This window comes from Raphanus sativus, chromosome 6, assembly GCF_000801105.2.
Source record: "Raphanus sativus cultivar WK10039 chromosome 6, ASM80110v3, whole genome shotgun sequence".
Lineage (NCBI taxonomy): Eukaryota > Viridiplantae > Streptophyta > Magnoliopsida > Brassicales > Brassicaceae > Raphanus > Raphanus sativus.
Window position 1 is genome coordinate 1,669,639 of NC_079516.1, and position 15,033 is coordinate 1,684,671.

Sequence of the window (15,033 nt, forward strand, 5' to 3'; positions counted from 1 at the left end):
GTTATATGCGAATATTCGTTTTATTATCCACAACTGACCTAACCCTTCTGTCCCGATATAATTGCGAACGAATCATCTATATAGCTTGGTCCGAGTTGATCTCATCTGGTTTCCAATCTAAAACAAACTGGTGATAAGTGAAGTAGTCCATCTATCTTATATTACTAAAGATCTCTTTGTTCTTGATGGTTCTTTAAACGTCAATATCAAAATATTTGGATAAAAATCGATTGGCCGATTTTGGGCTAGATCGATGATAGATCGAATTGGATTGTTTGGATCGGGCTCTGATACCATGTTAATCTCGATGGGTTTTCAATCTAAAACCAATTGGTGATAAGTGGAATTAACCATCTATCTTATATTATTAAGGATCCATTATAATACCCGATCTGAGATATTTGTCTCTTATACTCAGTGAATACATTGATAATGTTTAATGAGACTAGTAAGTAGCAACTTGTATAAATACTATCACATGTTTATATAATATCCCGTTGATACATGTTGATAGATGTATTTTACGTTGAACAGTCTCGTTTATTTGTTTCGGTATTCATTATTTTATTTGGTTGTCGTGTCTGTTATACACAGTTGATGTTGTAGGTGTTAAGAGATGAGTTACTTTCAGAAAATATCCATAGACGTTTTAGTCGCCTCTTTTTCGTGTGAACCAAAAACATACATTGTGTAAGCTTCAAGTTGTTGGCTAAGTCACAACGAAGTTGTTTTCTACTAGTCTTTGCCTTATAACACTAGCCTACGCTTCTATCATTTTTTTATGCATTTAAATTAAGAAATCCTTTTGCAAAAAAAAAAGTTGTTGGCTAAGTCACAACGAAGTTGTTTTGTTAGTATATTTTTGTTAGTATATTTGTATTAATGCAATGAATACGCAAAACGACGAATAAAATGAGAAAATCAGAGCTAGAGAGTCGTCTCTTGCTCTTAGAGTGTATGTATCAGTCAGTTAAGTATTCCCATATCTGAAAAGTCTTGGTGTCGACGATAAATAATTTGGATTGTTAAGAATTAACTAGTTTTCAACAATCATTTCATTTTTGTATTATGATGGTGAATTTTTCTAGTGTGAAATTCCATTGATTTGGTAAAGATTACTACCATTATCACAGGAAATATCCTACCATGTACATTTGACGGTTAAAATTTCTGATATTTCTTAGCCATTATTAGTTCTGTAAATAGTAATACAAAAATAAATAATATACGTATACTGTAGTCTGCATACATTCTTCTCGGTTATCTACTTCTTAAAGGCATAAACAGCAAAATACTTTTGGTTATGTGTAGCCAAAAAAAGGAAAAGACTAATGAAGAAAAAGGAATAGAAAAAATGGCCTTTGGAGAAGGAAAGAGAACTAGAAGTGGCCCAACGAGGGAAGGGACAGTCAAGCTTTGGGGTCTCTCACCCCACGTTTTTATTTTTCCAATTGTCTCTTCGAATTGCTTTGCCTTCTTTACTATTTTCTGGTGCTTCCTTTATTTATTTGTTTCTTATTGTTTATTTGTATTTCTAATGATTCTCTACGAAAAAAACGAAAAATAGATGGATTGTCTGTGTCCACAAAATATTAAATAGTCAATGTAAATAAGTTGCACTCAACCCTTATACAGGCCAGCCAAGCCCTACTATGATACATGTGTTGTCCTATAAAGATGAAAAATAACTAAAAATAATAACTAAATTTTAATTATTTTAGTTCTTAATATTCTACAAAAATATTAAATTAGTTCGTCCGCTATTTAAGTACGTGTGATTTTAAACATCCACACACATTTTAAGTTTACACTACAATCTTGGCAGAATCATGTGCATGATAGTCTATCTAATTCTACTTTCTTGCACTTTTTGTAACTGGTACTTTCTTGCACTTTTCAGATCTTTTTTTCTTTCTGGTGTTAAAGTTTTGAAATGGGGCGTCCTATACTCTACGTACCAAGGCCAAGGGAGCCGGTTGCCATAAGGATGTAAGTTGTCAATGCAATTGGCTAGTGGCTTCAACCGGTTATATGCCCATACCGATGCTTCCCTACAGACAGATCAGGTAGTGTGGACTGATGTATATATTTTTTTGGGTGCAAATGTGGACTGGATGTTGAACGCTTATAAATCATGAAATGTATTAAATAAATTGTGCCAACATCTGATAACTCAATCTGGAGGCGTTTAATTTGTCTTCCATCCACTTGAAGGAGACATGTGGGTTCAATAAACAAAGTACGGGATCTAGTTTGCTTAAATAGAAAATGGGCCTCGAGGTCAAGTTTGTATCCTATTTAGGACTTCACACCTTTTTCTTTTTATCATGGCATATGACTTCAAACCCAGTCATTATCCGGCCTGTTACATTTTATTTGGGCTAACAACGGAAAATCGATATTTCCGGTTAATTAGATGCACATATTTAGTCTTCTTCTTTTTTTGCAGGGTTTTATGTCAGATTTTCTATCGTAAAGATTCGAATGTCCACCGAACTGCATGTTGATAATGAATGTGCCTGTAAAATATCCAAAACAAAAGTTTTGAAACCACTAGCTAATTATTAAATTTATATTTTCATTATAAAATGATTTTGTAATTAAATTATCATCTTGTGGTTTACACTATAAGCTAATAAGCATGCTACAAAACTTAATGCATTGCAGTTTCAAAAAAAAAAACTTAATGCATTGTATTATTGTATAATAACTCAACAAACAGAGTCGTAATAAAATTTCAACAAATAGCTACATAGATATTCATAAAGTTCCTTATTTTGGTTTCAAAAGATTCAATCACTTTGTTACCAAACATTTGGAACTTACATGTAACATTGTTCTACAAAAGAGCCTTGTTATCACGCAAATAGAAAGAAAAATAATAATGTCAGAAAGCAAAGTGTCTGCAAGCAGCAAAAAAAGACAGTACGAAGATGATGAGCTAGGGACATTGGATGTCGACACGTAGGCAAAGTGCTGATCTTAATACCAGCAGTCCAACTTGGCACTTCTAAAAGATTCTCTGTTTTTGCAGATAAGTGGTCCCCACTCTTCAGAAACACGTAATTACATATTAATACACGTTTCTAATTTCAGTGGAACAACTTCAATTTTGAACCAAACACTATTCTAACACGGATTATTTGCATGGACGTCAATCACCCACCTTCTTATGGTTTGGTCAGCTAAACCGACACTCTTAAAGTGAGTTAGTAAAAGTTTTCTAATGGTACTGGAGCGTAAAGTTTTAGCAAATAATAATCATAGACATTTGACTTTGTTGTCCGATGGTGTGTCATCTTGTTCCCTAATAGAATGTTATAGGTTAAAATTGAACCTTGATAGAGAAGTTCATTTCAAGACTTCACTTTCCTTGTCAATGTTCTTAATTCATCCAATCACGCATCTCAAGCTACAGTAATAAAACATGTTTATATTCAATTTTCGCTTGAATTTATACACTTCCAGAAAAACGGCAGGGGTAAAAAGGTCAAAGAAGAAGTAGAGTGTCGGAGAATGAAGACTGAAGTGATGGGAGAGAGTGCAACAAAATCCACGCGGAAAGACAGCTCTTCCCATGTTGCCATGTTGGAATAACATTAATAAAGTTTTTAATGAGTTTTTTCTTCTTTAAATAATTATTAATAATTTAATGTAGTTTAGCTATATAATAATTTTTTTTAAAAATTAGACCAATTATAAATGAACAAGTGTGATACAAGATTTTCTATAATTTTAAAATATCTTCTTTGAGATATTTATTTTTATGTTTTTATACTTTTTCAAATATTTCTTATTTAAGTTGGTCCAAAAATTCTAAGTATATCCCATTGGATATCCTCTTACTACATACTCCCTCTGTTTCAGAAAGATGTATATTCTAGGAAATTTTTTTGTTTCAAAAAGATGTATTTTTCATGTTTTCAAAGCATATTTTGTCAACTAATAATGAAAAATTATGTGTTTCAAAAACATTAATTGCATTTTTTGAAATCATATTGGTTTAAAAATATAGAAAATATAAAATTACAAAAAATTATGCATTAATAACTAAGTTTTAATATGTTTTCTTAATAAGTGTGAAAATCCTAGAAAATGCATCTTTAAAAAACAGAGGGAGTATACAATTTATACAATTTGTATAATTTATTATTTGTTTTGGAAATTGGAAAAGAAAATCTCAAAGTTAGTTAGGAAATTTAGCATCGTAATTCATATATATCCACTTCAAAAATGTAATTTCAACCAATGGAGAACAAAATTTCCCACAAATAAATATAATCCATAAAAACAATACAAAAAAAAACCATACCAACATATAGACATTCAAAACCAAATCACATATATAGTTCATTTCTGAATTGGGAGATTACAATTCGAGTTCTTCCCATAGATTGATGTTTTAAAAACCAATTCACGACCAATGTTTAATTACGGATTAATCATTTAGATGTTTTAAATGATAAGAACATCTGAATCCTCACATTATCTCCATGTTCATTCATGGCTTGATATCTGTTTTTTGTCAAAGAAAATGAGCGAACCACTAGAACATGAACCAACAACGTGTAATATACGAGACACTGTTCGTGTCGGCTGCATTTCTCGAAGTAGGTCATACGTGCTTCATTATTAAAACTCTACTTAGTAATTATAAATAAATAATGACGTGGCACTATACAACACTACAACACTTCTCCTTCTTCTCTCCTACCTCTCCTCCTCATATCTCTTTATTATTCTCTCTCTCTCTCTCTCAGAAAAAAGCTAATGAGAGAAAATTAATCCGACGGCATAATCTGAGAAGAGTTTGGTGAGTACCGGCGGTGGATCCGACGGAGATGGCAAAGAGTGAATTTTTCGATTCGGATCCGACGGTAATTGCCAAGGCGAAGGAGCTGAAGCGTGAGATGAAGAAACTGCTTCAGACCATCGAAGAAGGCGATGATTTTAGCGTTCGGACAATCGATCAGTTGCAAGAAGCTTTGTCTGCTTTCAAACAAGCGAAGACGAAGAAGATGGCGAAATCTTCTTCTCTTGAGATGCTCGTGACAGTGTCTTGTCCCGATGAGTTTCGCTGTCCTCTGTCTAACGAGCTCATGCGTGATCCTGTCGTTTTGGCTTCTGGTCAGGTCGGTGACGTCACATTCATGAAATCTAAATGAAATGGACCAAAAAGAATTAACCTTTGAAGATTACTCTGTATTTTCATTAATAATATCCTTTTTCTGGACAAATCATTTTAAATATCCCTAGAAATTGAATTATAAATGAAAATTGAATTGTTGACAATAAAAATAAAAAAAAATTAATTGAAATTGTACATTTTGTGTTTTTTTTTGGTTTGTTTGCAGACATATGATAAGTTTTACATACAGAAGTGGTTGAGTTCTGGAAACAGAACATGTCCCAAGACTCGGCAAGTTCTGTCTCACACAGGTTTAACTCCCAATCTCTTAATTAGTGATATGATCTCAAAATGGTGCAAAACGGTTGGGGTAGAGACGGTGAATCAATATCAGTCCAACACTCTATCAGATCGTGAGATTTTGAACTCCTTGCTCTGTAAAGTCTCGTCATCGAATCTTCAAGACCAAAAATCAGCTGCGAAGGAGCTAAGGCGTTTAACCAGGAAAGGAACCGTGTTCCGAGCTCTTTTCGGCGAATCTTCAGATCATATCACTCGCTTGGTGAATCCGTTGTTACATGAATGCCAAGACGAGGGTCTTCAAGAAGATGTGATCACAACCTTATTGAACATATCCATACACGATGACAACAACAAGAAGCTCGTCTGTGAAAACCCTAACGTGATCCCTCTCCTGATCGATGCACTTAGACGTGGAACTGTCGCCACTAGAAGCAATGCAGCTGCTGCGATCTTCACACTCTCTGCCCTCGATTCGAACAAAGTACTCATAGGGAAATCCGGAGTCCTGAAACCGCTTATCGATCTCTTAGAAGAAGGGAATCCATTAGCTATCAAAGACGTAGCTGCAGCCATCTTCGCTCTCTGTATTGCTCATGAGAACAGGAGTAGAGCTGTGAAGGACGGAGCTGTTAGGGTTTTAGGTAAGAAGATCTCTGATGGGTTGTATGTGGATGAGCTTTTAGCTTTATTAGCGATGCTTGTTACTCACTGGAAGGCTGTGGAGGAACTTGGTGAGCTCGGTGGGGTTTCTTGGTTGCTGAAGATAACTAGAGAGAGTGAATGCAAGCGTAACAAAGAAAACGCGATTGTGATATTGCATACTATATGTTTCAGTGATAGGACAAAGTGGAAGGAGATCAGAGAGGAGGAGAGTAGTCATGGAACAATAACAAGGCTTGCACGTGAAGGAACCTCTAGGGCACAGAGGAAAGCAAATGGGATCTTGGATAGGTTGAGAAAAGCTATGAATCTCACTCACACGGCCTGAGAGAAAGCCCTAAAATCCATGGTTTTTACGTATAAATCTGTGTGAATAGTTTTTTTTTTTTTTGCGTTTGATGTTTCTTGGGAATCAATAAAAGCAATGTTGGCTTTTTCAGTAGTGAATGTCTTGGTCAACAAGTAACAGTGTAGCTTTCGGCTGTTTCTTTTTGTATGAATACAATAGTATTAAAAAACATAGAATGGTTGTCATGTCGTGTTCTTCACATCACACGGCACTACGAAACAAAATCAATCTTATTCCACTCTCTCTGGAGTTTATTACAGAGTCATGAGGTTTCATTATTTGTGATGTAATGAAATGTGATCCCTCTTGCTGGTTGTCATTTTCTTTTCATTACGTAACAAAGTTATTCGAAAACTATTTATAAATAAGTACATTAATTTCATTGTAATACCAAATAAATGTACTTTGTATTATTAAAAATTAATGCAATAATAATGTTCTGAATTATAAGAGCAATATAAAATTATTATTTTTGATTTGGAGATATATGTGTGAAATAATGTCAAGGTTACATGGCAAGAAATGCATGTAAGTAATTATGATAAAATCACATGTATTTCGAAATTGCCCAGACTCGTGATTTGTAATAAGTACGAATGGATGGATAGATAGAGAAAGCTGGAGGAAATGGAATATTTAATAGAGGGACAAGACTTAGGTTCACCCCCTATGGTGAACCTTTAAATTCACCATACCATTTATGACCAATAAAAATGACATGTAGATAATTAAATAAAACATTATAAATTTATTTTAAAATAGTTAAAAAGGAATAATGTCAATTCTAAACCACAAATCTTAATTTTTAAATCCTAAATACTAATTTCTAAATCCAAACTCTATACCCTAAACAAAAATCCTATACCCTAAACCAAAATCTTAAACCCTAAACCCAAACCATAAACCTTAAATCTAAATCTAATACCCTAAATCCAAATCCTAAACCCTAAACCCAAATCGTATACCCTAAACCCAAATCCTAGATCTTAAATCCAAACCGTAAACCCTAAATTTAAATTTAAATTTTAGGGTTTACGGTTTGGATTTAAGGTCTAAGATTTGGGTTTAGGATATACGGTTTGGGTTTAGGGTTTACGATTTGGGTTTAGGGTATAGAATTTGGGTTTAGGGTATAAGGTTTGGGTTTAGGGTCTACGATTTGGGTTTAGGATACTTGGTTTAGATTTAAGATTTATGATTTGGGTTTAGGGTTTAGAATTTGGGTTTGGATTTAGGGTATAAAATTTGGGTTTGGGGTCAGGGTCTAGGATTTGGGTTTAGGGTATAGAATTCTGATTTAGGGTATAGGTTTAGATTTAGAAATTAATGTTTAGGGTTTAGAAATTAAGATTTGTGGTTTAAAATTGTCATTATTCTTTTTAACTATTTTAAAATAAATTTAATATGTTTTATTTAATTATCTACATGTCATTTTTATTGGTCATAAATGATGTGGTGAATTTAAAGATTCACCATAAGGGGTGAACCTAAGTCTCGTCTTTAATAGAGAGGGTGGAGAATATATAGATTCGTCCTTAAACCACACTCTTTTGGTGGTTCACCACCCAACTTTCACACAAAAAGCAAGTGAAAGAAAGAATTCGATTCTTCCTTTCTATTCAGAAGAAGTAATGTTTACAATACATACACATATTTTATTTTGAAGACAATGGTGGGTTTACCCTTCGTGTCCCTACTAGTGGAATCATATATACAAAAGGAAAATAGTTGCATCTGTACCCTTGATATCCGCCTTGTTATTAGGCAAGAATTGTGTGAGAGTCCCATTCATTACTTTGATATTTGAATGTATCAACTCCCATCATTTTATTAACTTTCCTAATAGGGAACAACCAATTATTACGATTGTAAACAGTAATTCATTTTCTTAATAACCAATAAAAAGTCTAGAGTTTAGTACAATTGATTGTTTTTTTTTGGTGGAGCCGCGACCAAATCAGATTGCATTGAGTCAAACTCTTGATTTCTTTTGATTAATTAACAAACTTTATCACATTTTATGCCACATCTCAACTAAGAGATTGTAGAGAAACTACATTATGATTTTGGTTTGGACTTTCCTCCATGGCTAAACAAAGTGTTTGTTTGTGGGTGTGTGTGTTCCGACCAATAAAATTATCTTTATTATCTGAATCATCGATGCATCAGATCATGATTTCAACCTGATGATTTTTTTTAACGGCAAACGGCTATTCTATTTCAACTTAATGATTAAAACCAGTGCCGTCCCGGTAATTTTTGTGGCCTAAAGTACATTTTATACATTTACTTATATTTATTTGTGAAATACAGTTATACACACATACATATATAATTTTAGTTTAGTTCCATATAAAAAATCAGATGAACCTTAGACTATTAGTATGTATTATCTATAACATTTAGATTTTTTTTTAAATGAGTAGTTTGTTTGAAAAATAATTACTTGTTAATATTAAATTGTACAAAATAACAGATAAATTACAAATAACATATGTGAAATAGAATGAAATCTAAACATTACAAAGTCCAACATAAACCATATTATTCAGGATTCAAGACTAACTTAAAGAATAAGTCAATATAATGTTTTAACCATTTAATTATAATCAGTTTCAGAAAAATGTGGCCTAAATAATTGTTAATAATCTTGTGGCCTAAAGCTTTAGCTTTACTATCCTTATGTAAGGGACGGGCCTGATTAAAACATGCACACTAGTAAAAAATATTACTTAACAAGAGAGATTTGGAGGGCATTGTATGTTATTTTTGAACAAACATAGGTTTATTCTAAGTCTTAAAATTAATGTAACTAGAACCAATCTCCGCGCTACGCGCGGATAAGTATTGTTTAAGTGTCGGTTATTGTAGTTGATATTTATTGTTTGTAATTGTTTTAATGTTTTTTAAATAAAAATAAACTTCTGATGATCACAAATTCGTCTTCAAATAAATATAACCGATGTAAGAATGGTAACGGTGTATCTAAAAGGGAAAAACGGTGGTGATGAGAAGAGGTTGCGATGGAATTGGGTGAAGATAGCCTGTAAAAAAGAAAGAGATCATGTTAGTCCACTTTATTTTGACTAAGTAATATTCTAAACTTTGGCGAATCTTATATTTAAAAAAATTAGCTATATAAGAAGTTACCTTGACTAACATAGGTGCGTAAGGACCGTGTAGGTCCTTATGAAGAGCACGTAGTTGTTAGTGTTGCCTTGGCGAGCTTTGTAAATCTGTTAAGAAGTTTAGATTTTTTGTAAATGTATTTTGAAGAAGGTGGTTGTGGCACATTTTATTTTTAATTGTATGTACCTCCGGTGGGAAGAAGACCTTTGAAAATATCTTTGTAAACAACGTTTTTCACCCGTAGCTGGTGGGAATCTTCGCCTTTTATGATAGTTAATCCCGATTTGCTTGTGACACGTGATAAGGCCACATAAAGTTGACCATGAGAGAACACGGGTTTGGGGAGATATAAAACGACTTCCTTCAAGCTCTGACCCTGGCTTTTGTTGATTGTCATTGCGTAGCACAGTCTGATAGGGAACTGTCGTCGCCGTAAGGTGAACGGTAGATTTGTTTCCTCATGCAGAAGAACAATCCTTGGAATCAAGATCTCTTTTCCAATATGAGATCCAGTGACAATTTCTGCCTTCAGCAACCGCTCACCTATGTGGGTTAAGATCATGCGGGTACCGTTGCACAATCCTTTTCTTTGATTTATGTTCCGTAATAGCATAACCGGGGCGCCCACTTTTAGTGTGAGTTTATGCGTAGGCAGTCCCGAAAACTCCAAGGAATTGAGATACTCAACTGGGTATAGTGTCTCGTTTTGATCTGATTTAGTTTCTGATATCTCAAAGCTATCAAAACTGTAATAGTCTCTTGATTCCCCATCTGTATGAGAGATTCTGTAAGCATTGATCTCATCAACAGTCTCATTTCGCGGTGTGAGGATTGCTCTATCAGTGTAGTAGCTTTGGGAGGAAGTTATTGTGTTACCTCCTCCGTATGCCGCATCGACGACCTCTTTCAATGGATCTAACCCACTTTGTTGAATAAGTGAGCCATCGACAGCTATCATTTGTTCATGATGAATGTCAAACTGATCACCCGTCTCTGATTCTACACGTCCTTCACCGACTTGCAGAAGCCAATCCGAGAATTCCTTTTCTTCTTGATTTAGTCTCATATTTGTTTTCAAAGAGAACTTGTGACAACTATGCCAGAGATATGAGTGACTTATTGAAGCTAAGACCGTATCAGCTCTATTGCCGCGTGGGATTACCGGAAGTATCTGTCGGAAATCACCGCCTAATAGTACAGTCTTGCCGCCAAAGGTCAACTCTTTCGCGGTTGCATCCTTTCTAGACACTATGTCCCTCAACGATTTATCGAGTGCCTCGAACGCATGCTTATGTGTCATAGGTGCTTCATCCCAAATTATAAGATCCGTTTTCAGGATTAGTTCAGCCAGCATTGTTCCGGGTTTGATGTTGCACAGCTTATCTTCTGAGAGATTAAGAGGGATATTGAAGCGAGAATGGGCAGTTCTACCATTTGGGAGGAGTAATGCAGCTATTCCAGAAGAGGCGACTGGTAGAACAATTTGTTTTCTAGAGCGAAGTCTTGATATTATGGTTTGGTAAAGGAACGTTTTTCCTGTGCCTCCTGCACCATAAACAAAGAATAACTTGCCTTCCTTCTTGTCAACTGATTCTAAGACTGAATCGTAAATCGCACGTTGATCAGCATTTAGCTGGATAAACTGCTTCTCATGTCTTAGCGTTTCCTCGGCGATGTCATAATCCAATTCCTGGCTCCACATATTGTTGCCAAGTTCCCTGAGCAGAACAGGTTTGATCTTCGGCATATCAGTTATATCGCCTAACGATCGGTCATGCGTTCGCATTAATTTTTCGACTTCGATTAACGTGTACTGCTCAAGAGTCTCATCATCTAGCTCGAGATTTGGATGGCCCATTATTCTCTGCCTTTTGTGTAGTATATCTTCGCTCATTGATTTCCAAGAGTGCTCCCATAAATGTTTAGGACTTGTAACAAAGCAGTTTGTCAAAAACGTGACAAACATTTCGCGGAGCTGATTTGGGGTAGCCCATCTAACGCCTTCTGTCATGGTCTCATGCCATTCAACATCGTTGTCCAAATAGCCGCGTGCGTGGCATACTGATTTGAAATCAGGATATTTGACATTGTTGTACGTTTTGAGTTCGTCATAGCTGCGGGGCCCCTTGATCTTATTTATGAGGATCCTCAAAAAGTACCGATCACCTGATGTAGGATGAACATTTACAATTCTGCCGATAGTTTTGCCTTTCTTACGTTCAGTCCAGACTTTGTTACTATTATTCCACACAAAATATTCTGGGATCTGGACGTACGTTAATGTCCTTGCAAATGCTGACCTCTGGCATAGAACCATCCACTCAGTGAACATCGTTTTCTCAATGCCCGGCTTACGGATCACACGGCCAAGGTTATCAGTTTCTTTGACTGAGATGTTATGTTCGCCTTCTAGGTGAATGATAAGCTTCTCAACCGAGGGTTTTCTTTTGTGTATGTGAAATGAGTATGTCCGCCACATAGACTCACACGCCGACAAATACCGAGCATCGATGTAGTCTTGGATTTCATTGCGGGCCTTGATGACCCTCTGACTTGATCCCTCCGAGGCTGGTGTTTCTGAAGAATCTGCCGGTACGCCTTTCTCAATAACAGCGGTTGCTCTATCAACACCCTTGGTTATGTACTTGAATAAATACTTCACCGCACTTGTTCGGTTACACCACTCGACATTTATATGAGCGTTGTACTTCTTCAGAAGTTTGATGTTATGGGGCACAACGAAGGTGTTGTCTAGGATCGATCCATTCTTTACGACACTCGCCTTTTCATTCCTCCGCCGGCGGTATAGCACATATCCCGACTTGTCAATCGAAGTGTTGTTGTTATACGGCCGAGGAAATTTTTTTGTGCACACATTTTTTTCCATACACGGAGATCTCGGATTAAGTGTACCACACGGCCCATGGATCATGTGTTTCGTAACCAGATTATAACCCTCGGGATCTTCATCTTTGTCGGGGAGCTCGGCCGAGATAATCTCATCAATTTCTTCCGAACTTGGTGTCCTGGAACAGTTTCCAAACCAAAGTAGGATATGCGCATGAGGAAGACCCCTCTTCTGGAACTCTATTCTGTGGAGTGCTGCTGTGTACGGTTTGAAGAAAGTCCCTTTCTTGAAGTCTTTTAGTAGCTGATCTAATTTCATTTTGAAAACTCGACATTCAATGTCTGGTCTATCATTGGGAGAGTCTCCACCGTATCTCGCAAGATGATCTTTAATCTCGGGCCAATTTGGATTCGCTGTCATCGTGATGAACAGATCTGGATTACCAAAGTCTCTGCAAATAGCCATTGCGTCATAGTATTTTTCAATTAAGTACCGGGGCCCACCAGTGAAACTCGGAGGCAGTATAAACCTCTGTCCAACTACCTTAGCATCAGTGTCACCTCTGCTCACAGCATCTAGAACATTACTGTATAGCTCGGCCCTCAAGACATCCTGATTATTCCTCGCCCATCTTAGACGATCTTCCTCTATGGCTGTATAAACGTCCACTATCAATTGATGGAAAAGACGTCCTCCTTTAATCAACGTCATCCCTTGGTCTAGACGTGTCTGGATTAGTGAGGAATAGTATTGGCGTATGGTGAGGAACTGTCTTGTTCTCGAGGTGCCCGTCTCAAGATGTAATGGTATCTCAGGGTGAAAGCCATACTCACCATATGGAAATAGTAGAGGGTATTGTAGACTCATATATAGGGGGTGATCATCACGTAGCTGCTGTAAAGTGTCGGATTGGAACTGGACCACTATATCTCGTAATCCGATTGTCGATGACATATCCCCAACAATAAGGCCTGCAACCTCGCTGGTGCCTGGAAGATCATACTCTTTACCTTTCCCTTTATCTTCTACCAACCTGACTGTGAACTCTTCTCCCCTTTCATAGCGGTCACGGGCCCGTCGGAATATTTTAGCCAAACAGTTGTGCTCGTCAACCATCTCGATGAGGAGCTGCAAGGTTGTCTGATCAAGATTTCCTTCACCAGAGGGTTGTCCCATCGCATTCAGCCGGTTTCTGACTTCGTTGTTCGTATCAAATATGTAAAGCTGGAGAAATTCCGGGAGACGGCCTTGGTGTGGTATTAGCGAGCCGATTCTATGGTGGGTTTGACCCTGTATCCGTATAGTGTATGGACCAGGCGTATGCACGACACTATAATCCATTTTCATACCAATTGATGTGAAAGCCAAAACAGAATTATAGACTCGGATACTATCCCGGAACGGCTTTGACCGAAGAAGTTCTTCTAACAGGGCGGGAGGTTGTTTGATCGGGGGAAGCCTTATTTGGCCATGGTTACAGCAAATCGTGAATGTTGGTTCGCCAGTTCTGGAGTCCATACCAGTGCTCTCTGAGAGCCACATTAGCGCTCCACATTTCGTGCATGGTAGCATTGGGTTTTCTTCGGCTTTAGATGTTGATCCTTCATCTGTATTAAATAGTTCTTTACATTGTTAACACAATGTTTGTCTATAATATATTTGTTTAACATAATAAGATTTCGCCAAAAAATACAGGAGAACCTGTATGTTTTATTTCTTTAAAAATAGGAATATCATTTAGATAAAATAGTATCAGCTGGTTTAATTAGGGGATGATTAAGTTTGAAACAGATTATTAAAAAATTAATGTTAAAACTTCCTTCTTCTTCTTTTTTAATAATATGATTCCTTTAATTTATCATTTGTATATTAGATGTATATTAAAATAATGTATGAGGTTAATTTATTTATGTATATACTTATTAGTTTTTACAATTCAATATCTAATATTGTACGTAAATCCATGTTGGAGTTGGGAGCAGTATTAATTCATTTAACCAAAAATCATGTAAATGTAGTATAGGTTTAGGACAAAAAAATAACAATTAATATATTTACACTAAAGCTATATTATTGTATGATACGTGTGTCTAATGTATTTTATTGAAAAATATAATTAGGATACGCTAATATCATTTAAATCATATGATGTTGGAGCCCGAGAATATTAGATAATATATGGTTTAATGTATTCACATTGGAAAATATGTATTTTTCCTATCTAGTGGACGAAGTATTATAGTACATACCTTTTTTTTTCCTCCCTGTGCGTCTGAAGCCTAGAGGTCGCGATGGAGCGTCTGGATATATGTGGAAACAATTATAATCGTAACTATAATGCATTAATCCTTAGTATTATTGGGTAGTTACGATGCTTACCTCCTGAGAGTGCTGAGGTTCGTTTTGATAGTAATATGGCCCTTCTCATGTTCCGGGCATTTTTCTGTTTGACTAAATTATTTTATAAATAATTAATATAAGAGAATATAATGTATTTATATATATATATATATATATATACACTTGATTAAATTCCGTACTATAAATGTCGCACTTCTCGCAGCCACCTGTTTGTTTATATTCAAAAGCCAATTAGTATTATGAATAAATATTTGC

General features: G+C 35.8%; 2 protein-coding genes across 2 annotated transcripts; one reads left to right on the forward strand and one right to left on the reverse strand.

Moving 5' to 3' along the window:
- The first annotated feature begins 4,681 nt into the window (after positions 1–4,681).
- LOC108813226 (U-box domain-containing protein 9) lies at positions 4,682–6,625 on the forward strand. The gene is made up of 2 exons (XM_018585718.2): positions 4,682–5,132; positions 5,355–6,625. The coding sequence occupies exons 1-2, from the start codon at positions 4,842–4,844 to the stop codon at positions 6,417–6,419; spliced, it is 1,356 nt and encodes a 451-aa protein (XP_018441220.1). The 5' UTR covers positions 4,682–4,841; the 3' UTR covers positions 6,420–6,625.
- Positions 6,626–9,741: 3,116 nt separating this feature from the next.
- Positions 9,742–13,959, reverse strand: LOC108807528 (uncharacterized). The gene has a single exon (XM_056989381.1). The coding sequence runs from the start codon at positions 13,957–13,959 to the stop codon at positions 9,742–9,744; it is 4,218 nt and encodes a 1,405-aa protein (XP_056845361.1).
- Between the last annotated feature and the right edge of the window lie 1,074 nt (positions 13,960–15,033).

What these genes read in the sequence shown, in the direction of transcription:
- LOC108813226 (XM_018585718.2), top strand. Translation starts at nt 4,842, where the DNA reads ATGGCAAAGAGTGAATTTTTCGATTCGGATCCGACGGTAATTGCCAAG. An exon ending in TCGTTTTGGCTTCTGGTCAG is followed by an intron (nt 5,133 to 5,354) that starts GTCGGTGACGTC and finishes GTTTGTTTGCAG; the next exon opens with ACATATGATAAGTTTTACAT.
- LOC108807528 (XM_056989381.1), bottom strand. Translation starts at nt 13,959, where the DNA reads ATGTGGCTCTCAGAGAGCACTGGTATGGACTCCAGAACTGGCGAACCA.